The sequence below is a fragment of the Aulonocara sp. 'chitande type north' Nkhata Bay genome, linkage group LG15 (genome assembly GCF_057382095.1).
Source record: "Aulonocara sp. 'chitande type north' Nkhata Bay isolate Kocher_YH1m ecotype deep benthic linkage group LG15, A_spYH_male_GT1.1, whole genome shotgun sequence".
NCBI lineage: Eukaryota > Metazoa > Chordata > Actinopteri > Cichliformes > Cichlidae > Aulonocara > Aulonocara sp. 'chitande type north' Nkhata Bay.
In genome coordinates, this window is record NC_141358.1 from 24,785,858 (window position 1) to 24,812,021 (window position 26,164).

At 42.2% G+C, this 26,164-nt stretch overlaps 1 protein-coding gene across 3 annotated transcripts in view; it reads left to right on the forward strand.

Annotated features, from left to right (window-relative positions):
- col12a1b (collagen, type XII, alpha 1b) overlaps positions 1-26,164 on the forward strand; it is a 147,664-nt gene that overhangs the window by 107,160 nt on the left and 14,340 nt on the right. For all 3 annotated transcript variants that reach the window (XM_086265140.1, XM_086265141.1, XM_086265142.1), the window contains 11 exons: positions 175-314; positions 4,142-4,265; positions 4,344-4,487; positions 4,757-4,921; positions 5,001-5,039; positions 5,132-5,270; positions 7,629-7,771; positions 9,447-9,556; positions 18,907-19,065; positions 20,959-21,036; positions 23,670-23,756. In XM_086265140.1, coding sequence (XP_086121266.1) covers positions 175-314; positions 4,142-4,265; positions 4,344-4,487; positions 4,757-4,921; positions 5,001-5,039; positions 5,132-5,270; positions 7,629-7,771; positions 9,447-9,556; positions 18,907-19,065; positions 20,959-21,036; positions 23,670-23,756 — 1,328 coding nt within the window. The remainder of the gene's footprint in view (positions 1-174; positions 315-4,141; positions 4,266-4,343; positions 4,488-4,756; positions 4,922-5,000; positions 5,040-5,131; positions 5,271-7,628; positions 7,772-9,446; positions 9,557-18,906; positions 19,066-20,958; positions 21,037-23,669; positions 23,757-26,164) is intronic.

The window sequence follows — 26,164 nt, forward strand, 5'->3', positions numbered from 1 at the left end:
ACCCATAATTATCGCGAACGTTTCTATCACGGCATTTGTCTCAGGCGTTTTGTTTTGTTGCACACTATCAGCTGACTTTTTTAATGTGCTCCAGCTTGCTAATTATGCCATGTTATGATGCAACAACTGGCCTGTGGACTCATTGACTCTTTTTTTTTTTTTTTTTTGCCTCAGTCTGCAAAGGCGCCAAAGCAGATGTGGTGTTCCTCATTGACGGCTCGTGGAGTATCGGCGAGGAGAGCTTCACCAAGGTGGTGCACTTTGTCTCCGACATGATTGCCGCTTTTGATGTCATCGGACCCTCAGGGATGCAGGTTTGTGCTGAAAACACTGACAGTTGTTCCCTCTGACAAGGAGGAGTAGTGCACCCGGTGCAGTTCTGTGTTATTTATACAACAGTTACCTCACAGTGATTTATATAGTGAGACCCTGCAATAAAAAGTGCAAAATCTTTGTGAAGTCAAATGGGCCATGCAAGGCCAGCGCAGGCTATAACATGCTCTACCTACTGCACCTCCACTCAGGTAGCTCCCTCACATCAACCACTACTGCACCATTTGCAGTAGTCAGAGCAGCCATCTACTCCGAGCGGTTGACAGTTGAGGGGTGAAAAGGCAGAAAAGGAGAAAATAGAGAGACGAGGAGTAAAAAAGAAACGCTCAGTGTGTCACAGGAAGTCCTCCCCGCAGTCTGAGCTTATAGCAGCATGGCTAAGGGAGGATTCAGAGTCACGTGATCCAGCCCTAACTATATGCTTTTGCAAAAAGGAAAGTTTGAAGCCTAATTATAAAAGTAGAGATAGTGTCTGTCTCCTGAATCCAAACTGGGAGCTGGTTCAACAGAAGAGGGGCCTGAAAGCTAAAGGCTCTGCCTCCTATTCTACTTTTAAATACTCTTAGAACCAGAGAACACAGAGAACACGTACCAAGCCAATGAAATGCAGTTAGCATCTAACTAGCAGTGCATGAAGGTGTCTTAGCTACATGTAAATTAGCATGTCTCATGGAGATGGTGATGCTAAAAAGTCTTTAAGTTAAGATCATTTAGAGGAGACACTCAAAAACTTTTCATAAAATACAAAAGAAATCTGCTTATTTTTCTGATCAGATTCCAAGAAAATAATTAAATAATAAGAAAATAATTCATTCAATAAAATTTCACCTTTTCTGTTTGTCTGAATTAATGAAATCCCCCAAAATCCTGCCAGAAGTTCTCATCTGCACTGAGTAGCAGCTGAACAAGCAAGTATGTGACAGTGCTTGAAACCCAGACCCAAATAAAAATGGCTTAAACTGAGCTGGGGGAGGCAATGCCGTGAATGAAGCTGAGCTCTGCATGTCTCATTAATTCAGAAACCTTTTTTTTCTCTCGAGTGAATGCATTACACTTCCGTACCCCAGCATCATCCAGTGGTGGTTTTGTTTTTATTTTCACAATGGAAACCTCATGATAAAAGAACTTCACCTCAACAGGAGGCCAGGGGTCTTATAAAACATCCGCCCTAATACGAGAATTCAATCAAGTGTAATCACTAACAGCCGACAACAAGACAAAACAAGAAGGAGGGAGATGCAAATGAAATAAAGGCTATAAAAGCTTTCTTGGCGATGCAGAATTTTTTCCGACCGAGTTTTGCAGGCATTTAAAGAATCGGTGATTATATATAAGCCTGTTCCAGAGAGAGGGAGCTCTGGATTTAAAGGTACATTCATGCTGACAAGTGTGACAGCATCGTATAAAAATATGATTAAAAGCCCGATGTGGTCCAAAACCTCTGTAGCTGTCTTAATTATTTCACACTGACACAAACCTCGTCTTCTTTAAAATCATCCCGGGATGCTATAATGGCTCATATCCCCAATCAGGATGAAATGAACAATCCTTGAGTCTAAGATAGTATTCGTTGGGATTCTTTTGCTTCTATTTGTATTATATTTTAGCCACAGAGCCAAGCATCTGTTTCACTAAATAAGTAAATCCATTAGGTTTATATTATTAGCTTGTTTGACATCCCTTAAGGCAGTTTCTTCTGACAGTCCTCAAAGACTACTTGGCCCATCTGGATGAGAAAACATTTTGTTTGCTGCACAATAAAGCGGATTTTCATTCTCTTACCAAAAATACTAGTTTCTTAATCCATAAAAGATGGTTATGAGAGAAGACTGATTTGTAAGCTGCTCCACTGATTTAAATACTGGTAGATGTATTGAATTGGTCAGTGTATGACTGTGCGAGGGGAGACAGCAGTGCATGTGCATATTTTCTTTAGAGAAGCAAGCGGATATTAGAAACATGTATGTTCTGTGTTGTATAATGATGCTGTAGCCAAATGTCTGTCTGCGATGCATTTGTGGGAGGGGGAAAAAAGCATGTGTAAGTTCTTATCTGAACAACAAAGTCAAACTCGAGCCAATGTCTGGTGGCCAAATAATTTTGTTGGAGGGCCAGTTTTTTCCCTCACTGGCCCATTTACTTTTTAATTTCTTGAGTCATTTCTTTGTCTGTCAAAAAGATTATGCAAAAATGAGATTTTACAAAAGTTTGTGGGGAAGTGAAACAGGAGGAGCCCGTTAAATTCTGGATACAGACAGCTTTCTGTAGGAATTTCAAAATGAACCCCTTAACTGGATGTGTTCTCTGAGTCCCCTTCAAGTTATTCCGTGTTTTTATACATAAAGGCCATCTTAAGCTTGTTTGAAAGTCCTTATTCCCCCGTTGCTGTGCTGCGTAATGCTGTGCGCTGAAGTGTCTGCATTGCTCTCCCATCACGAGTGAAAGTCGGCTGATCGGGTCGATCTTGTAGCTCATAAGTGTTGAACAGTTACTTTTAGTGAGACAGGAAAGACTTCAAAATCAAGTCGACACAAATGACACATCGACATTGGACCAATACTTCTCATTGCTTTAGCACTGTGAGCAAGCTAGATGCACAGTTTCAGTCCATGAAGTTTATAATTCATGTGACTCCCAGTCAGACCAAACTCAGTCTTTGCACTTTGACCACTTTTTGGGGGAAAGTGCACACTGGGCTATGCTGTAGATCAGGGGTGGGGGAATCTCCAGGCCTCAAGGGCCGGTGTCCTGCAGGTTTTAGATGTGTCCTTGATCCAACACAGCTGATTCAAATGGCTATGTTACCTCCTCAACATGCCTTGAAGTTCTCCAGGGACTTGGTAATGAACTAGTCATTTAATTTAGGTGTGTTGACCCAGGGTGATATCTTAAACCTGCAGGACTCGGCCCGTGAGGCCTGGAGTTCCCCACCCATGCTGTAGATTGTGCAGTGATGTATAGTTGCCATAGATGCCATAGATTCCACCCATCCATCCATCTATGCTTATCTGGAGCCAGAGCCTACCCCAGCTGTCAAAGGGTGAGAGGCCGAGCGTACACCCTGGACAGATTAGGAGACTGTCACAGGGTCAACACAGAGACACACAACTATTCACAATCACGTTCACACCTGCTATCAATTTAGAATCACATGTTAACCTAACATTCATGTTCGTGGACTGTGGAGTACCCGAAGAGAACCCACACAGGCATGGGAAGGACATCTGCTGGATTTGAACCCAAGACCTTCTTACTGTGAGCGATGGTACTGCTGTGCTGACCAAGGCTATACATTTAGACTTTTAATCAAACCTAAACAAGAAAACAAACTCCTGCAAATCAATTTGATTATTTTCCTACATGACATTTTTGCAAATATGTATAAGACTACTACTGTATTGAGAAATGTTGAGTAACAAGAAAATATCACAGCTCATATTGTTAAAAGGAGCAATAGTAGCTCAGAGGGTTACACAGTTGCTTCACAGGAAGAAGGTCCTGAGTTCAAACCCTGGTAGGGTGTCTTGTTCTGGAGCTTTGGTTTCTCCCACCAGTAAAAAACATTCTCACAGAAGAGGCTTAATCTCGAGTTTGTCTCCAAAATGTGCCTGTTAAACTTTATTGAACCAGCAAGTCAAAGAGACGGAGCTGAGATATTTGGACGTTTGCAGAGAGGGGATAATGGATGTACTGGACACAGGAAGTTTAATGTGGAACACCACCGAGGAAGTTCATGGATGCAGTGAAGGAGGGTTGATGTGACAGAAAGGATGATAAGTCCCTAATTTTCTCATTATTTTCCACCCAGGTGTCATTTGTGCAGTACAGCGACAACGCTAAGACAGAGTTCAAGCTGAAAGCTTACAAGGACAAAGGCCTCGCCATGGCCGCGCCTTCTTACATTCGTTACCGAGGAGGAAACACCAAAACAGGTTTGATCTCATGCTACAGGCCACAGGTACAGATCCAAACAAGAATCTGCTGATCTGACACAGTTTTCCTCTGAGCAGGAGAGGCGCTGAAACACACTTATGAGAAGGCCTTCTCTCTTGAAAACGGGATGAGGAGAAATGTCCCCAAGGTGGTGGTAGCCATCACTGACGGACGCTCTCAGGATGAGGTGAAGAAGAACGCCGCCAGGCTCCAACACGCAGGTAGATGTCACACAAACGTGTATCTCCATGCGAGTGTGTCCCAGATGAGCTCTGTTACAAACAGCTGTAAACGGACTGTTTACAGACCAAACAGAAGCAGCTGGTTCTCATCAGAATTAATGAAACTGTGCTGGATAGAATTTTCAATAATATTTTGTATCCATTTTTGGGTATTATTACCTGTTTAGACTCTTACTGGAAGAATAAATGAAGCCGATAAGCCAAGAGTCTGTTTGTGTTCTGACTGCCTTGGTTTGTGCCGTCCTCAGGTTACAGCGTCTTTGCCATCGGTGTTGCTGACATGGATTTCATCGAGCTGCAGCAGATTGGCAGCAAACCCAGCGAGAGACACGTTTTCGTTGTGGACGACTTTGACGCTTTCAACACCATCAAAGAAAACCTGATCACCTTCATCTGCGAAACTGCAACTTCCTGTTAGTTTAGAACAAAAAAGACAAACGTTGCTTTAACATGTGTTTCAGTGAATTAATTTCTGTGTGTTTTTGTCCACAGCGTGCCCCTTAATTTTTGTGAATGGATTTACTTCACCTGGTAAATACAAACTTTAGAGAAATTCATGACTTATTCACTGTTCGTCTGGATGAACTTGCAGTTAAAGGCAAGCTCCTGATTGGTTGTTTCAGGCTTCAGGATGCTGGAGGCATTCAACCTGACGGAGAAGACCTACAGTTACATCAAAGGCGTCTCCATGGAACCCGGCTCCTTCAACAGCTACACAGCATACAGACTTCATAAGAACGCCTTCCTGACTCAGCCTACTACGTGAGTCTCACGGGTCACAGGCTTATATGCACCCAAATGTTTCACATTACTCCTCATTTACCTTTGCTCTTTACAGTCTAAAACCTCTTAAGGTTTTGTCACTCATTTTTATTTGAGCACCTTCTCTTTTAACTTTGAGCTCTATTTCATAGACTTTGAAAGCACCGTGGTATAGCCTTTGAGGTCTATACCACGATGCTGGAGAGGACAGTCAGCCTGTTAGTTAAACCTCAGATTCAGGAGGATCAATGGTTTTCGTCCTGGTTGTGAAACGTTGGACCAGCTTTCTATCTTCTCAAAATTGTGTGAGAGTTTGTGGGAGTTTGCCCAACTAGTTTGCATGTGTTTTGTGGACTTGGAGAAGGCATTCGACCACATCTGTCAGGGCATCCTGTGGTGGGCACTTCGGGAGTATGGGGTGACCGACCTATGGCTATGAGCCATTTGTCCGTGTACAACTGTAGTGAGAGCTTAGTTCGCTTTGCTGGTAATAAGTCAGACCCGTTCCCAGTGAGAGTTGGTCTCTGCCAGCCCTGCTCTTTGCCACAAAAAAAGACAGATGGCAGAAGGTTTCCGCTTTCATCGGAATCTGGACTCTGGTCTTCACAGATGATGTTGTGCTTTTGGCCTCATTAGGTGATGAAATAGGGTGGTTTGCAGCCAAGTGTGAAGCAGCTGGGATGAAAATCCGCACCTCTGAAGATGGAGTTCCCACTCTAGGTCAGGGATGAGTAGTTGTTTAAATATCTTGGGGTCTTGTTGACGAGTGACAGCAGAGTGGGTTGGGAGGTTGACAGACGGACTGAAGCAGCGTCTGTGTTGATGTGTTAATCAATGTATTGTGGTGGAGAGGGAGAGCTGAGTGCAAAGCAAAGCTGTCCATTTACCTGTTGATACTGGTGCCTCCTAGGTTAGGGATTTCAAACCTATCCCACCAGAAAAAGGTCCTGGGGCAGATCCAGGATACGCTGGAGAGATTATACTGTACCTCTTGGATGGCTTGGGACTGCCTCAGTGGATCACTCGGATTGTGAAGACACACCTGGAGCCTGAAGTAGAAAGCCCAGCTTAACAAGGAAGCTGATAACAACCATCAGAATACTTGTTATATCTGACTGAAGTTTGAGGTTTTGTGAAACTAGTGTATTGAACGTCCTTCATAGTCTACGGCTCTGTCTGTGCAGTGCTGGGATCAGCAGTGTTCATACCAGTGCTGACTGGTCAGAATGTGTTTGAGTTTTTAATGTGCATTTTAAACTGAATCTTTTCTTTCAAAAATGCGAGTTTCCGAGGTTTTCTGTGACATGGCCTGATTAAGTTACCAGTTTCTGCTGGAGCTTCCCAGAGTTTCTCCAGGTTTGCTGTCTTTTAAATGCTTCCATGTTGTTCTCGTCTCCAACGGGACGAAAGTAACCAGCTGCATTCAAACTGTTTGAGCCCAGCTGTGGGGTCAGACTGAGCTGCAGGTCATGACGGAGAGCAGACTGCCCATAAAACGGCTTTTCAGTTCTTTCTGAAGCTGTTTCACACTGAGCTTCCATCAGGCCACTGAGTGCAGACGCAACCGCAAACTAGACTGTTAAAACTGGCCACCACCCAGCACTGGCGTCCCATACCTAGAATATCACATGCAACAGCAGCGAGATGGAAAACAGCTTGGGTTTTGACTGTTTACCAAAACTGGCTTAACAAAATGTGTAGTGACATCACAGGGACAAATGAGAAACATCCTGCAGCGATGTGAAAAGGAGAGGAAGAAGAGCCAGTGGATGGAAAATTATTAAAATCACTGCTAACAGATAACATGTTATTTTTAAGTTGTGTCTATAATTACTTGGAAATAGCACATTGTTTGTGTTAGTGGATGTTTAATCTAAGAACAAAGATGTGATTGAAATACAGATTGTTTTTATTCAGTAGGTTTTAGATAGTTCCTCACTCTAAAATAGGCTCCAAAATAACTGGAAAAATAAGTAACCTGATCGCAACCTAATAGAGCAGCTTTTGGTTACTGAAGACAAAATTGAATGCAGAGAGACCGACAAACAAGCAGCAACTGAAGGCAGATGCAGTAAAGGCCTGGGCGTGAATCTTGAGGGAGGAAACGCAGCATTTTCTGATGTTCATGGGTTTTATACCTCAGGCAGTCACTGACTGCAAAGTATTAAAAACAATCCTTGTGTTTAAAATCATGTAATCTAGCGTGTTACTTTCCAGCCTCTGTGAAGCTGTTCCTTATATCCTTGAGCCCAAGGCCAGACTTCTGTTTAAGGTTTAAGCTGTGTTTAACCTGTCCTCGCTCTGTCCGGACATTCTCAAATCTAACGCGCTGTTTTGTGTTTTTTCTTCCTTTTTCAGAGACATCCACCCTCTTGGTCTTCCCCACGCCTACACCATCATCATGATGTTCCGCCTCCTGCCTGACACGCCCAAGGAGGCCTTCGACATCTGGCAGGTGTCGAGCAAAGATCACAAACCAGAGACCGGCGTCACCCTTGACCGTAAGTATCGCACTCTGTTCTTATCCTGTGCTGCCTGTGTGAAAACAGAGAAAAGCAGCAAGGAAATGTGTGATGTGGAGCAGCTGTGCCTCACTGCGTCATATCTGATCGCTGACAGGGAAGAGTTTGTAATGTAATGAGCTGGCCGTGCCCTCTGGCTGCTTTGGTCTGAACTGATCGCAGACTCCCTTCGCCGCACAACTGTTGTGTCATCGAGCAGCTCAGCTGGCTCTCGTAAAGCCTGTGTTTCTGTCTGTCAGCAGGATTTCAACAAAAATCCACCAGTGACAAACATTTGTATTCTTGAGTTATTACAATGAATTATAACTGTGCATGATTAAAGGTTTGACATCATGAGAGAAACCTTCTGGCACAAAGTTGCACAACAAAGCACCAACAAAGCGAAAGTTGGTCTTCCTGTTTCCAGTGTTTGTGCTGAGAGAACTTTCTCTTGACAGCTTCACAGAAACTCAAACATATGAAAGTCGTGTCAGTCGTTGTGTTTGGCAGGTTCAGGTAAAGTATTTTGTCACTAATGAAGCTGTGCTAACTCTGTAAGAAACAGACTATATTCACTTTAACTGCCCTGTACTAAAACAGCAAGTTCAACATATCTAGGATATATTTCCTTATCTGGCTTCGTTAAACCTAATCCATCATAATAATAAAAAAATATGAAGAGGTTAGCACATATTTCAGGTTAAATAATGAATGAACTGAAACAGCAGAGCCAGGAGCCATTCTGCCCCCAACTTTTCAAGGTCTGCTAAGGCTACACCCTTAAAAACTCATACTAACAGACAGAGTTGTACTCGTCAAAACAACTGGCTTACACTAGAGGGTAAATCAAGTCTTTGAAATAACTGACACACACACCAAAGTTAAAAATAAGCTACAGCGTTTCAGACAGGATCAGTGTTTTTTTGTATCATTAATATATCGCCTGTAGGAGATTGTGACAGTTATGATGACTGAGTGGTCCATCTACATTCATTCTAACTTTTATAATGTTGCTTCTAAAATTCATGCCAGGCTAAAATTCTTAGGACTGCAGGAATTCCCTGGTGCTCCCAATGGGCTGAAAGCAGCACAGTTGCTTTAAGGACATCTAGATGATAAGGAATTACAGCAGTCCAGCCTAGAAGTGCATACAAGGAATAGTTTTGCAGCATCAGTCTGAGAGAGGATGTTTCTAATTTTGGCAATATTACACAGATGAAAAAATGTCGACCAAGATCAAATCCAAGAGATCTGATCAAGATGAGAGTTGAATTACACATCCTGGTCAAAAAGAAGTGGAACTGGAAGCTATCAGTAATGTATCTGATTAGACGTGCTTCAGAGATTTGAGCGGTGGCAACTGAGATAAAATATCTGGTTAGACAGACAGTTTTTTGGGACAAACACGAAAAAAGTTCAGTTTTGTCTGAGTTTAAAAGTGGAAAATTACAGGTAATCCAGGCCTTTGTGTCTTTAAGACATGCCTGTAGTGATGTGTCATCTGTTTTCATAGATACATAAAATGGGGTGTCATTTGTATAGAAATGAACGTGAGTGTGAATGACTGTTTCTTGATGAGTCCAGTTGAAAAGCTCGAGCAGATTTCTTTTGAGACTGAACCTGAGTATTCCTACAACTTAATTCTAATGTAATTTATTCTTCTGTCCCTGCTCAGCATCCAGCCAGACCGTTTCATTCTACAACAAAGACGAAAGCGGCGAGCTACAGAGAGTCACATTTGACACGAGGGAAGTGAAGAAGATCTTCCATGGAAGCTTCCACAAGGTAAGCAGAAGTCATTAATCTTTCAGTGGAGACTGTCCACATGTGAATTCTAACATATTGCATATTTAAATTGAGGAGAATGAAGCCAAGATTGTCTTTAATGTTTGAGTTATGTAACTTTTTTTGGTCCGTGGCTTGACTGAGGCTTGACACATGAATCGAAGCGCTCCTCTTTGATCTCGCTGGACTTCTCGAGGTCATACAGAACCCGCACATGCCTAAGATTCCAAATATGCTGTATATTACAGCCAGAGCACCTCACATGCAAACTGCAGACGTGTTCCTGAGGAGTTATGTTGGCTCACATGAACAGATGGTCCTCTGCAGGTTGTAAAACGCAGAGCAGCAACTGCTTGTGATTACATGCACTTCAAACATGGTTGCCATCTGCATCTCCTGGATGTTATAAAATGATCAATAGACAGCCTGACATGAGCTGAGCAGGTCTGATTAGGTGGAGGTATGATGTAGCTTTGTATGTGGGATGGTTTGCTATTCAATCTTTAAAACTCCTTTGAAAACAAATGAGATCATTCATGAGGATCTTCTCCTGTGGCTCTTAAGTAACTGTTATTTTCATCTTTGAGATTATGTTTTTTTGCAGTTTGAGTTACACACACTGCTTTTGCCTCAAGCTAAACATTAAAAAGACAACTCCTCAAAAGCTAACAAAATGTGCTGGCTCAGAAAAATGTCCATCAATTAGTCAATGAAATGGGAGAAGTCATCTTTCTCCAACACGTTCTCACTCCCAAAGCGTAACATTTTACACTAGGTGACAAATCGTCAACATATTACGTTTTCGGCTACCCACCACGTTCCTAAATGACGACCTCGGAAAAAAGAGGAAATATGAGAACCGTCTGGACTCCATCTACACATGTTCGCTCTTTTTCTTCAAATCACTCAGAAACACGCTATTTAACATCATTATAGTCCTGGTTAAGATCAGGAATAAGGTTATGGTCAGGGCTAGGGATAAGGTTAGGTTTAGGGCTGGAATACAGGGCTGGAACGTCTATTACTGCGGGAGCGTCATTGCACTGGATTCGCCGTGTACCATAAGAACGCCGAAGGTCTCCTTTCGCGTTCCTCAGGAACGCCGCGGGACGTGACAAAACGTCGACATGTTACGCCTCGGGAGTGAGAACGGGCTGCTTTCTCCCACTGAAAATGCTACATTCGTGTAAACAGAAAGAACTTTCTCAGACTTCCTTTCCTGGACAATCGAGCATCCAACCACTCAGCAGGCTGTTGGATTTGGGCTTCTGAACTTACTCAATACTGAAATAACAGGACTGCAGGTGAATTCTAGCTCAACCAATAACTTGTAAAGAACGTTTCAAACAACAACCAAGGAAAAATCTCGGTGGTGGTGGAGGAGAGAGCATGTTTGATTGTGTGTAGATGAACTTTGACAGCCAATCAGAGAAGAGAGAGTAGATTAAATACGTAGGTTGTAGATGAAAAGAAAAAAATGCAGTAACCGGATGATTGATGTGCCAGCACATGTACGATACATACATACACTTGTAACACTGCTCAGAAAATGTTGGTTTTTGGTTGATCATTGTCAGTTTTGTACTGGTGTATAACTGTTGTATAACTGTAAGAGAGTTGATAAGAAATGCCACCAGCTGTATTTGTTAATATCGTGAGGTTCAGCCTTCTGTGGTGACTACAATGCCTTTTATGTACAGCATTTTTAGATATATCTGTATCTGCAAATTTTCACCGCAGAATAATCATGACGTAATCGACTGATCTGGCACATCTGGTCTGAGAATCCTGCGAGACAAAAGCCAGTCCGGCTGGATTGTCTGGCTCTCTTTTCCTTCTGGCTCATCCTAATCAGTGGATGTCTACACTTGCACACGAGGAGGCAGTTTAAAATCACAAACAGAACAAAGAACAAAGCACATGCTCCCAACAAACTTTACACAGACACGCACCGCATCTGAAAATTTAAAGCAAACACCACCACCTTCACGTTATGAAACACAGGGCAAACGCAGGGCATGGACAAGATGCCAAAAGAAACACCCCAAAAAGCTTTACCTGAATGCAGCAGAAGCCTCTTTATTTTTCCTCTCATCATCATGGCCTTACTCCCAAGCCACAACATGCGTGTTAGTGATTGAATTATAATAAGATGAAATACGCTTTGCAACTGTTGAGAGCATAAACTAAACAATACAAAGAAAGGATTGTGCAGACAGTGATGAGGATGAGGCAGAGTCTGAGAGAGCTGGACAACTTTTGTCTTCCTGGATTCTCAGCCGATTACTGCAGCTCGGCTTACCCTTTTACTTTCAGGCCCACCAACGAAGACAGATTTGTCATCAGCATCACACTTCAGCAGTTCGAACCTGATGTAAGAGATTTTCTTAGTGTGTCGTTGGGCTTTAAAGACAGTTTCCACTCAGAGCTACTGTGTTTCATGCTCTAGATTAGGTCTGAGCCGTGGTGCTGATAGCAACACATTTACAGGAAGCACTGCTGGGAGAAGCGGTGTGGACAGTCCTTTCAACAATATCTTAAAGTTTCATGAGTTTCATCCATAAGCTCCTCTTAGAAGGGGAGATCTTTAAAAGCGCACTGCAGTCGCCGCTGGGACGCTCGACTGGAAAATACTGGGTCACTGCTATTTCTATTAAACAATTACATCAGTGCAGCTGAAGAGTGCCAGCAGGGAGGCGGGACCACGAGGAGTTTAAGGAGGCAGCGCTCGGTTTTACCTCTTCTGGTAGCCGACCGCAGCTCTGCGGTTTTACCTCCCAGGGTGGGATAAGAGTGTCAGCAGGAAGGCTTTAAGGCCTCTCGCTCTGAACTGTACTAACAGTGGAGTGTGTGGTTGATTTTAGTCTGTAGATGATCTTCACTACATCTGATAATACTGAGAAATGCCTTTTTCTCCTCCTTTTTCTTTTTGTCATAGAGAAAAAAGAAAAAAGTTGCAGTTTTGGAGCAGACTTCTATAGATTTCATGCCAAATCTGCATCCTCACACACAGGAACCAGCCTAATGATTTAACGGATGTGAATGCAAAGGTCAGAAAGTTGTAACAGGAAACTTAAAAAAAAAAAAAAAATAGTGACCTGGCTATTTTGGAGTTCAGGAGGTCACCATTTCACCACACAGATTTCTGCTTTAAACAAAAAAAAGTAGATTCTTCATTTCAGAGTGTCCAAATGGTGGCCTGGAGAGCTGTGGGAGTGTATCAGACCCATTTTATTTCTGTAATATGCAAACAATGTATATTTATAAATGAATAACTCTTTGCATGCAAGGGAAAAAAAGAAGGGAAACCCAGGCTGTTTTTGCACTTGCCAGATGGCAGGGATTTTCAGAGGGAGATGTATCAAAGGATTTAACTGATGCGAGATAATAAGAAGCAGAAAACACTGTAAACGCTACCCATCCTTTTTGTCTTCAGCCGGACCAGAGCGCCAGCACCTGTCAGATAGAGGCGGATCTCACGATGTTAACCTTGGCATCGTGTTGTGTGAAAGTGAACTGATGATGTGAAAAAGCTGTGACATGCTAACCCCACCCCATCCGTTAGCATATCACAGCAAAAGCTGTGATATGCTAACGGATGGGGTGGCACGGACTCAAGAAAAGTGCCTTCATCAGGCAATATGAAAAATGAATGCAAAACACAAAAAAGGGCTGATCTGCAGATGTGAAGCTGTGTCCTGAGATATGAGGCAAAACCCAGAGCATCATAATTAGTTGCATCTGCAGATGGGTTTGCTTGTGTGCTGGATTTACAGTCTGACAGACAAGTTATTCCAGAATCTTCACATTTAAAGGCTTTTTGTAGCCAAAGCACACAGAAGAGAAAGCCAAACATTTTAAGACAAAACTTTATTTGTATCTGCAAAAAGGGTGTCTGCTCTTTTCTTATCTTGATAACGCTGATGAAGAATCTTTGGATTAGCATCACATCTGCATAGAAATCTGGGTCCTTTGCATTATCAGATACTTTTACTCAGTTTGACTGTGTTTCAGAGTTGCAGGAGGTCAAGTTTCTTGGAAGGTTTGTTTCTAAGTGCCTCTTTAGCGTACTTAGGACCATGACAGCATTAGCCAACTTCTCCTGACACTCAGGCTGAGGGCTGTTGACGTCCGGTGATGATGCTCACATTCTGGGAGCTGTGCAAAAGGCTTGGGGTTCATTGAAAAAGAACATGTGGTAAAAACTGAATAAATAGGATATAGATTAGTTTTTCTTCTTTTTTTTATATCTGAATTGGAGAATAAGTGGTTGGCAAAGCTAGTATAGCAAGTAAGTTTCTATTTGTCAAGTTCTGTATTGTAATATCAATGTGCGGTTGACACAAATGCCATTCCTTTATGGTATTTGGTGAGTCTTCAACTTGCCACAAAGTTGAGATGTCTTTACCTCCCCTGTCATTGGTGCAAGTCTCAGAATTTTGATGAAATATAAAGGTTTCCCATCACCACAGTGCCGGTGCTAAGCTCTTCTTGTGTGATCAGTAATTGGAGCTCAGACATGGCGAAAACACAGCTTGACTTCAGGATGCTTCTCATGCCTGCAGCACACTGGAGCCAGTTTGGAAAGACTGGAGTCTGGCACCGTCTCAGATCTAAAGATGAGTCAGAGTTTGGTTTTTGGGGAGGCCAGCGATCATGCAGGGCCACTGCTTGCAATGCTACGGTCAGATTCCTTTTGAGATTTTTTTTCCCATCATGCTCTGTGGAAATTTACATGAAGAAAAACAATTGACAAACGAAGCAGAAACAGAAGGAGCTCATGGCTTTGATCTGGCAAAGAAAACAAAAGGGAAAAAGGGAAGGCGCCTCGACCGGACACGGTGCTGCCTGAGAGCATGGAGAGAGCACTCCTATTGGTTACTGATGTTCATGTGATCGAACTGCACTATTTACCCAAACCAAGACAAAAAAGTCTTTAATTAGAATTAGAGTTAATTAGAATGAATCAGTTGATCATGGTAAGGGTGATAATGAGTGTGCCACAACTTTATCATGATTGTATGGTGACCTTTAACCTCTGTTGAAAAGTTGTTTGGTGCTGGGATACAAGTGGACTGTATCCTGGACTTTTAAGTCAGCTTTTCTTTAACAGAAGGCATAAAAATAATGTCTTTTAAAATGCAGATTCACCGAGTCAGAGTCCCACATGTGCTTAGTGTGATAAAACCCTTAAAACATGCAGAACTGGATCTTGAGGGGAAATTTTTCGTCTTTGAAGCGGTCAGAGGTCAATTTTAGCTCGGGGCTACGCTGCTCTACTGTGTGGTGGACACATGGACAACACAATGGCTTTTAGATCTCTCCAGCAGCAGCAATTAAAACCAGCTGAACTGAAGAAACTTTAAGATTTAAAAGCTTGTCAGAGAAAGGAGTTGATTTAAAATTGTGCTTTAGCCTGAGCGCAGCTGTTGCTGAACCAGATTTACTGAGCTGTTGTCAGTAAAAGACGTCGGCCACATCACCACGCTTAGACTCCACTAATCCTTTTCCCCTCTCAGCGCTTTACCAACCAACTTGCTCAGCACTGGAAGCATCCCTGAAATCTTTCCTCAGATGTGTTTAACAGCAGAGATCCATGAAAACGTCAGATTTATTGCAGATACCTTAAGGGTTTATAGCACCGCTGCCCCTGACGGGCCCAAACAACGTTTGCATAAGCGAATAAACAAGCCATCATCGGACGATCTGTGCCAAGTAACTGCAGAGAAATCGATTAACGGGCCAGCCAGTAGCTGTAGCTCTGACAGGAAGACGCGAAAAGACGCGAAATAAAGATGCTCTGACTAATAGAAACATCTCAGAGATTATACAGCTGGAGCCAGATGGATAAAACTGAATTCAGGGAAGGAAAGCGCATAAATATTCTTTATACTATGCCTGACATGTTTGGGGTTTTTTTTATGAATCTCAGCTATCTTGAAACTGCACATGTGCACAAACCTCATTTCTACTTTCCAAAGAAGTGAATGTTGCCTCAGCAGAGGAGGGAAATGTCAGTTTACTGTTCTCGAGGCTGAAGTCGTGACCAGAAGAAAGGGATGAAGTAATGTAGGACCATCCATGAGCAGGATGATGGCAGAAAAAGAAGACTGGAGAAGAAAAACGATCAAACTGTGTACTCACTGAACTTTATTGAGGTTCGTGAAGTGAATGACGCCTTATTTTTCATCTTCACTTCAACATATCAGCTTTAACTCGCCCAATATTAGTCAGCTTATTAACTCAGCTTTCAGCTCTCTGGACCTGAGCTGTTCTTCAAACTGCAGTTCCTCTAATGGCCACTTGAGGCAGGCTCCAACACTAAGTCAGTTCCTACAGACATTAATGTTAAAATGTTCGATGCAAACAGCAGAAATGAGCATGTTTACAGACTGATGGAAGAAGCAGTTTTGTCTCGGAGAGTGGAGAGCTTTGTCCCACTAAAGTTGAGTACTAGCTTTACTGAGCACATCCACAGAGGATGTTGTTAGTAAAGTGATTTGTATAGGGACACTCCTGAACTCACCCCTTTACTACCAGGGATCACATTCCCAGCTGTTCAAAGCCTTATAAGGACAGGCTTCAGTGTCCCTGTGTGCCTTGTGCTGTCGAAATAAATTCAACTCCAGCGACGGCACATAAATGTGGAACTTGTCCTGCTGACCTGAGGTCAGATGAACAGAGCGAGGGCGTGTACGGCCTCGGCACACGCTTTCATCTCTGCTCGTGTAAACATCGTCACGTAACAGCCTGGAGCTCAAACGTTACATCCAGACTTTGGTATGAATGGTTTAAGGGGCTTTCCAACAATGGCAGAGGAGCTTGTAAACTGGCAGCTGTAATTGGTCCATTTTTCATCGTAAGTAAAGGAGGGAAGAAGAGCATTTAGTCAGACACTCTGGTTTCATGACTTGTTGTTGCTACGATTTACTGCTGTTACCAAACTTTGAGTATTTTGTAAAGAATAAGGAAGGTTGCTGGATTGTCTGTTACTCTCTGCACCTCCTGAAGACAAATCTCTTCAAAGAAACCCATAAAATGAATGATATAGATGCTTTCCAAACAAAGATTGCACACGTTTAATGTTTAGAAAGATGAACAAAAACATTCATAGATCACATCATAATAAAATACACTCGCATGTTTCTACAGAGTGGCGTGTACAGGGTTAATTAAGGCTTTATGGAACCGTGTTTCAGTTTCAATCATGAAGTCCCGTCTTCAGCAGCGCCTTTATTTTGGCTGATATTAACCACAACAGCATCCACACAAGGACAATACATCAGCTCGTGTTTTACAGCCATGTATCAGACTTTCCTCTGAATCTCTGAGGATTTTTCCAGCCTGAAGAGAATGAAATACTGTATGCTCTCACTTTTGGCACAAAGCTGTTCATGTTTCAGTACTGGCAGCTTCAGTGTGATCATATCAGTGCTCTTACTGGCTTTTAAAATCCTTTAAATTTAACAGAAGAGCGAGTCCAGTTAAAGCGTTGACATGCTGAAGCTTTAATGGTACCTGCTGACTTCATGAAAAGCAGATAAATGTCTCAAACGCTGCGTTTCCCTCCATGAAGTGTTTCTTGGACACCTCGGTGCTACTGCGTTCTGTTAAACATGACTGACCACAAGCAGCGAGCCGCCCTCGCTGCCGCCACTCTGTGGCTTTGTAGAGGTCACGTTTTCCCTCCATGCAGCCCGACTCGCTTCGAGGAAAAGCCGCTGCAAAGGCGGCGCTGATGCTCCACCACAAAATGACGACACGATGCGGCGAGGGTGACGTGACTGAGGAGAAATGCAAATTGTGGTGTTGTGTGTACGGCGGAGCTGCCGCAGTTATTTTACTGTTTGGAGTTGTACGAAGTCCATCGGTGAGAGAGAAGGAAAGAATTCAGGGTAGATTTGGCCTCTCGATGAGCATTTCCAGCTGAATCTGGAATATTTCAATTAGATGGAGGAATCTTTGAGCAGATAAAACGATTTGTTCACAAGTCTCTGGACCTGCGTCTGCACCGACGCGTACCTTTAAATATTCTCTGGTTTACAGTGAACAACTTTAACTCTGCAAACCTGTGACTTCACAGTACACTGGTATAAATAATGATGCCAGTGGTGGGTATTTATCAGAAAAGCAAAAAGTTACTGAATGAAACGCTTGTAGTGTTTGGACAGATGAAAGCTGAGAGAGCTGTTTTCCTTGTGGTTATTAATTATCCCACAATAGTTCAACTTAATTCAAAATAATCTGTTTAATAGCTTCAAAAAGTAAGAAAATGTAGCATGAATGTCAGAAATATTTAGGTGTCGCGTTGAAGTGAAACAATAAATGTTTTACAATTTTTTAAAAAGCTGTTAGAACATCGGAGCCTAAAGGCACATTCGCACCTTGGGTCTAATGGTTTTTGGTTTGATTTCACATTATTCCCCTGGTGTTGGCCAGAACCGCACAAAACTCAGACTGACATTCATCTTTCAGACACATTCTACGCAGCTGCACTTAACCAAATGCTGAGGAGCTCATTAGCAGCTGAGTTTTATGTAGATGCTTGTAATTAAGTGGATTAGGTGTAATTATTGAAGGCTTTTGCTTTAACGTCGCCTCTGACTACCAGAGTGCAGCTTCAGCGAGGAGCCCTCCAGTTTGCTCAGTTTAGCAGGATGACTCGTCTGCCCTCGAGTCAGGACACGGTAAAAAAGGTTTAATAACAGAGTTTAATAGTTTAATAATAATCTTGTAAATAGGTTGGAACTATTTAAAATGAGAGGACGGTGGTGGTGGTGGTTAAGATGGTGGTTTATCCAAAAGTTCCATAGACTTCCTGTGCAAAGTAAACCTGTAGTATAAACACATGGGACGTTTTAAATGTAAGTGGTAAATATTTGGTTTATTATTTGGGAGTTTCAACACATTCTCATTCTTGGCATGTCACGAGGAAAATGGAAGCAGCATTGATAAAAGTTAAAGGGTTTCCTTTTATTTGGCATCTTTAAACATGATCCCGCAAGGACATGGAAAATGGAAATACTTGACCTTGTGAAATACTCATATTTGCAGGGCAGTAACAAGAAAGAGTTTAAAAGGTCAAAATCCAAAGCACTGCAGGGATGTCTTTAGAACATGATGGAGAATCCCCTCTTTCTGAATGGACAGAGGAGAAGTGCTGTTTTCCCTCCATGTGAGCGCTCGTATACTTCTGCATGATCGAGCCTGTTCACCCGCAGCCTCCGCCATGGCCTCGGCAAAACCTAATAATGTGCAGGCTGCGAGGATGAAAACCAGACATGGCACATGGTCGTAGAACAAAGAATGCGCCAATAAAATCTCTCCTTCCTTTCTCTTTCTGTCTGAAGCTGCACATCCTGGTTTCACCCACCAACGTCCAGCTCAACATCGACTGCCAGGTAGTGGCGGAGAAGCCGATCAAGGCCGCTGGAAACATGTCCAGCGACGGCTACCAGGTCCTGGGCAAGATGTCCAAATCCATCGGCTCCAAAGGAGAATCGGCAACTGTAAGTGAACTCTGCGTTCACACAAACAGGAGACTGATGTTATCTACCGACACAAATTATTTTCTCTATTTTATCTCTATTTTACTTTGACTGCAAATAGTACACACATTTCAAAACAAATTAAATTGACACAGATTTCATCTGTTTCTTTATATAATCCAGGTAATCAATAAGAGTTTGTTGATCTTTAGCATCTTCTGGTCCTACTTTTAAAGTAGGGTTGGGTGATACAGTAAGACTTTTCTAACATGCCAGCAGACAAAAAAAAACTGCCTTTGTTTGCAGCCTGCTTTCCCTCACTGCTCACATACTAAACATGCAAAATCACCTTGTTAGGTTTCTTCAGTTGATACATGCCTTCCACTCTAAATCAGTTACCAACAGTTAGATATTAAACAATCAGGGTGCACAGCTTATAAACTGGGTGACAGAAGAGTTTAGCAATACGTGGCTAACTGAACTAGCTGTCGAGAAGACTCGTTACATCAGAGTGTTACAAAAAACAGGAAGTGAGGCTTCCACGTAAGTGTCAGTTCTCTACAGCACTACATTCACCATCATGCTGATGTCTGTGTCTGTGTTTGAACTCTCTGTTTAAAGATGCTTTGTTCAGCAGCCTCACAAGTTCGCATTGTACAGTGTTGAATTCTCACTAAACTGGCAAAAAAACAAAATAACAAATAAAAAATTTCTGTCAAAACTAAAACTTAAAACTGGGGTTTATTTACTAGTTCCGACACCCAACCCTCCCATCACCATCCATCCATTCGCTTCCGCTTATCCTATTCAGGGTCGTGAGGGGTGCTGGAGCCTATCCCAGCTGTTTTAGGGCGAGAGGCAGGTTACTCCCTGGACAGGCTGCCAGTCTGTTGCAGGGCTAACACATAGACAAAGACAACCATTCGCATTCACATTCACTCCCACATTCACACCTTTGGGCAATTTAGAGTTTCCAATTAACCTATCCCCACTAAGTGCAAGTCTTTGGACGGCGGGAGGAAGCCGGAGGACCCACGCAAACACGGGGAGGACATGCAAACTCCACACAGAAAGATCCCAGGCTGATTGCGGAATTGAACTCAGGACCTTATTGCTGTGAGGCAACCACCCTACCAACACGTTCTATGAAATTCAGCCTGGTAGATTTGTGTTATCTTGGTGAATCACAGACAAAAATCAAGAACCAAGGTGAAAGCTGGGTGGAGAAAAATGAAGTAGCACAATTATAAAATGTTAGCTGCTGCTGACTTTATCAGCGCAAAACAAACAGTGCAGCTTTTTACCTCAGCTGTAAAAGGCTGGTGGGGTATTGTCATCACCCCTACGTTTGTGAATGTGATAACTGGAGCAGGTAGTCACGTATATTTTCAAATTGACACAATCAGTGCAGCTACCAAAAATCGTTTGAATCTCAGTTTTCTGAGAATCTTGTGGATTTGATAACGATGTAGGATTTTGAAATTGATACCTGAGGTGTGTCTGCTAGGAGGCTGAGGGGTAGCACTGCTGTCAGCAGTATTCTTATTCATTGCTGTACATTTAGTTTGAATACTGAACAAACTTTAATGAGCAGAGAGTGAACTGAACACAATCCACAGCATTTTGAACATTTTGTAATTAATTAAAAGGTTTTTTTTGAGGGGGGGGGGGGGGGGTACAGAGAGGTTGTAGATAATTCAAACAGTGAAATGAGTTTTACATGGCGCCACATGTAAATCAATCAGCAGGGTTGTAATGCGAGCCTTTCTCCCCGGGGCTGATGGGACTCGGCAGTGCCTCATTCTCTGCTGTTTTTCTGCATGTCCTCTGGTAGCGGTGGAGGGTGTATCACAGACACATGTACCACTACGCCATATTCATGTTTTTGTTTTTTTCTTCCCCCCTTCTCCACAGTTCCAGCTCCAGATGTTCGACATTGTCTGCAACTTGGCCTGGACCAGCCGAGACAGATGTTGTGACCTCCCATCGAGGGTAAGGGAACCCCGACCTCCACAAAGCCTTTGAGCCTAACATATTTAGCATGTGCCCACTCTGGCACGTCGTCGCTCCTTTAGCCTCAAACCGGCAGCTGAGTGACGATGATAAACTGGCGCTAGCTTCGACTCCAGATAATCAGCTGTGCTGGGGAGTATCTCCTCCGAACGTCTACTGGGATTAAAGAATATAGAAACAGCTGATGAAGTTTTGGCCGATAGGGTGCAAAGATTTCCTTCCCAGATATAATCTTTTTATTCAACCTTGAAAACCCCACACCAAAAAACCCATTGCTGTTTTCACAGCCTGATTGGACACATGCACACTTTGGGTTTTCTTTAAGTCTGAAAGTGAAGAAGAGGTTGTAGTGAGGTTGTCTTGGTACACGAAGATCAATTTAATTTCTACGTCCAGCAATAAACGACCCATATATCTCAGAAACTCACACTGGCTTGTAAGTGTACACTTTTCTGTGTTTGGCTTTTTTTCCATCTATGGAGCATCTTGGGGATGTTGATCATCTCATAAAGGGGTGCTATCAGGCCAGCTGGTTCTCTGAAAGAAACCAGACCAAGGAACAATGCACAAAAACTTTATTGATGCATTTAGTCACAGTTAAAAGTGATGGTAAAACACAGACGAGTGTGTTTGTACTGTAACACTCAGCAGGCAGAAGTGTGACCTTGATTTGCCTTTGAAGGGATTTTTAGACCCAGCAGCAGATCAAAGCAGAGGACTCGTAATCAGAGTCAGAACCGGCTCGAATCACAGAGGGAAATAAACTGGGTATATATGATATGCAGTGGCGTGTGAGCCAGCTTAAAAAAAAAGCACAGTGAACTGTGGGAAAATAAAAAGTTTTCAGAGCACACATAAGATGCTGATTTATTTAATAATCTAAGCTGAATTATGTTCAGTACTTACATTTTATTTAAAAAAAAACAACAACAACATGAACTGGGTGTCCCGTTATCATAGCTAGGTTTCCAAAGAAACTGAAGTGCAAAAAAACATTGATTTGACATGTAATTAAATTTTTATATAATTAAAAATTGTGAAAAAAAGAAAAAAGAAATATATATATATATAGGAGTGAGATTCAGAAATGAAACCATCTTTTGTGGACTTATCCCATTTAACACGGACTCAAAATTTAAAAACATTTCCTGTGGTCGATCAAATCGTTCATAGACGCTGCATCCTCTCCACTAAAGAGACAAAAACTTTTTGAGCAAAGTTCAAAGTATGGTACAGTACAGGTAACTTGCACATCTATGAAGGCACCATTAATGCTACATGGCAGAAGACTTTGGAGAAAATCTTGATGAATTTCAGCAGGACGGTGCCAAACCACATTCTGCACGTACTCCAAATGCATGCTTTAGTGAGCACCAACTCACAAATCAGTCCTCTCAAATGGTTTTACACTGTATGCTGATGACCCGCGAATATTAGCAAGAGAACAGTCCAACAAACAGACGATCCACTGTGAGCAGCACTTGACGACTGTGGGGAGGAAGAATTCCTTTTTTAACAGGAAGGGACCGCCCCTCCCTTAGCCTCATTCTGATGGCGGACAGTTAGATGGTGATCAGAAAGAGAAGGAGGAACAACAGTAGTGTTTGGAGATCTTGATTTTTAGGCCGTAGAGAACGCGAGAACATATGAATCTAATTCATCCAGGGCAGGTCCAAACGTTGTTTGTGAAAATGCTTTCTGTTGTTTGTCAAGCTCTTTGTGGGGTGAAAATCTGTGGGCAATAGCAGCAGCTACAGTAAGAACAGCTCAGGCTGTGGTTAAGCGGCTAGCCTCTCTCAGTGTGATGGTTTCTCACTTCGGTCCCAGCAGAGATCTCCAGAGACACAGTAACAAATGGAGCTTTGTGTGAGCGCAGTATGTCTGCAGCTGGATGTCCAAAACATTTTGAAAAGTGCTTCAACTCCAGCGGATTATTATCTAAATTGCTGCCGAGCAGGGACAGCTGCTTGATTGGTTAAATGATCCAAACTGAGGCGATCTGCGTGGACTCGGTGGAAATATCCACCCACACAAGAGGAGATTTAATTCCTTGTGAAAGTCCTGCGTGAGCTGAAATATCCACACATCGGGTCCAAGATGAGTGTTTAGCAAATGCTTTAAATCCAAGCAACTGAACATCATAGTTAGCATTCCCAGTCGGCGTGAATAGGAAAGGATGTCATCATTATTCAGAAATACTCACAACACAGGATTTTTCTTATCAGTTGTCCTATGGGCCATGCTAATTCTGTATCTTCCCTTACACTGATGGGATTTTAGAGCTTCATGAACAGAAAGTTCATATAAGAAGCTTATATGAACTACATGAAGGCTGTAGTTTACTTTCACTGTCTTTGTCGGTGAAGCCGATACCAATAAATGATACCACAGGGCGCCACACAGCACAGTTTTTGCTCTGCTCACCACCTCATGGAAGACTTTTTACCTGCAGACATCCTGTGCAGAGTCTTTGTGCAATGAGAGTCGTGTGACTGTTCAGCAGCGATTTCAAAAGGAATTTTATTTGACCTCGCATGAATGCAATCGGTGCCTTACCTTTGCATTTTTCCCATCGTTTTGACAGTTAAATTGTTTTCTTCTTTCACAAACAGAGAGATGAGATGAAGTGTCCGTCTCTTCCTAACGCCTGCACCTGCACCTCGGAGGCCAATGGGCCGCCAGGACCTCACGGACCAGTGGTGAGAACAAACTGTTATCCATTTTTGTAGGGCTCTTTTCTATTCTAAAGACAACTGTGAATGTTAACCAGTGTACACAAATGAAATGCATAAAATCGAGAGCGTAGGACAGGTGGATGGTGTCCTACACTGATCTTGATGGCCAGAGTTAAATCCTGAGCTTTCTTGCCTAACGAAAACAGAAATCAGAGATAGGAACAGCAGCTCTGAGCCATGTGAGGTCTCTACGGTGCAATCAGTTATAAATGAAGAACCAGACAGCCGATAACTTGTCAGCTCCCTGATTGTGAAACTCAGGGCCTGGAGGAATTGGAAGGTCATTCAAAAGCAGGTACTGTTTCTGGGGCTCCAGTTTGATTGGACCACTGCCCCAGTCCTGTGGTCCAATCAGCTTTGGTGGATAGCAGGATGAGGAAAGAGCTGTCAGGAGGGCAAGGCAGCATCAAGTGGCTTGGTAGATATAGTAGAGATAATGCTTTTATTGTGAAATCTTTAGGGATTTGTGAGGATAATGTGAGCAAAGAGACACATTTAGAGACACCTGCTGAAGTTAGCAAAAACACTCACAAATGGCTACACGTATAAAATCCTTAAAGGTGGTTTGCTACACCCAGTTAGCCTCTAACGCAGACATGATGATGGTAAAAGCAGTGCTCAGTTTCTAATTTAAATTAACTTTTAAATTACATTTCAAGCACATTTTTTTTAAATTTATCATTTACTGCTTCAAACAATTTTCACTCAGGGCAGCTTTTTACAGACTCAGGACCACCTTATCTCAGCAGAACTCACTGATATTCATGTTGAATGGTATGAGGCCTTTACAGTTTCAGACTCATGAAAGTTGCAGACTGCGCAGGGAAGTGGGGAGTACTGCAATAAAAAGGAATGTATAGAGAAACGTCAGCTGTTATCCTCACGTACAAGCAGTCAGAGGGAGGAGGCGGCTGCTGTAGGTTCATCCATCAGCTGTCAGACAGGCACCACAGTTTACTTTCTCCACTCTCTTAAAAGATTTTATGAGGCATTGCAAAGAGGCTTCCTGTGGTTAATGTGCTTCAGGACGCGGTATTCTCCCTCGTACAACATACAGCGCATAAGTGGCCATAAATAACCAGGAAAGCCAGAGCTTTGACTTATGCGTTACATGGTAGCACAACCACTGTGGAAACGTGTTTCATTACAGAATACAAGCCCTGCATTACTTTTCTCAGGGAAGATACTTTTTAGTTTAAATAGATTTCACTTTAAAAAAGATGAACATACTCATCGTTAAATCACCCGATAAATGGACTGAGGGCTTGAAACAGAATGCTTTTCTGCAGGGTCTGAAAATGCTGCTAAAACTATACAAGGCTGGAAATTCATCATTTACATCAACGTTGAATACGAAATCTGAAACTAGTTTGTTTATATAAAGCTAATTAGTAACAGAAAAAACCATGAAAATAAACATAAAGCTGCCAAGATGTGTGTGGGGCTTTTTTTTTTTTTTTTGGGTGTTTTTAAATGAACCTCAGGAGGAAATGTTCTTCGTGCATTCATCTGCAAAGTCACGAAATATTTACATATCTGTAAAAGATTAGTTGTCGTTGACATTTAAACATGATTCAGATGAAAATAAAAACATACAGTTTTACATGGTTTCCTATCACCAAACAAAAACGCTGCACAGGAATCTGTTACACAGCCCCACCTGAACCCTCAATGAGCTGTCAATGCATGTTGGGTAATGTAGGAGAAAAAAGATTGAATTGATTGATTGAATTGAATTAAACAAGAGATGTGGAAAAGAATAATTCTTAACCATATATTTTTTATTCTTGGATGGTATTAGAATAGCTTTGCATGACTCACAGTTCAATAATAATCCTTCTTTATCTCATCCTGGGCCTCCTCTCCCTTCAAGTCGACTTTCTTCTGACTGGCTGCCCCTCGTAAATGAAAGGTCTGAAAATGACAGAAAATAAAGAAAAGCAGAATTGGTTCTCAAAAGGCAACGCTCATTGTTTGGATTAAAATGCCCCCTTTCAACAGCATTAATGATTGCTTACTGTGCATTCAGGCCAAGGTTATTGTTATTATCTTTAGCTAAAATAAAGACTAGACTTCTGAGAAAAAAACATGAAAGTAATTAAAAGAGTTTGAGAACTTGGAAAATTAAGATAAAATACAAATATAAAGGAAATTGGACTTTTTTTTGAGAGCCTGGATGTCTGCAAGACTGAGTTGACTGCTTTCACAAAAAGTTTTTTAAAATTGTATCCTGCCCAGATTTTTCTAAATCTTACCTCTGACTTAAGCCCTCCTCCACAATGATAATTAAAAAGGCTAAAATCAACATTGTAATTAATGAAAACAAAAAAACTAAACAGACATCAGAAAATTCTCCCCGGGAACTAACTGAA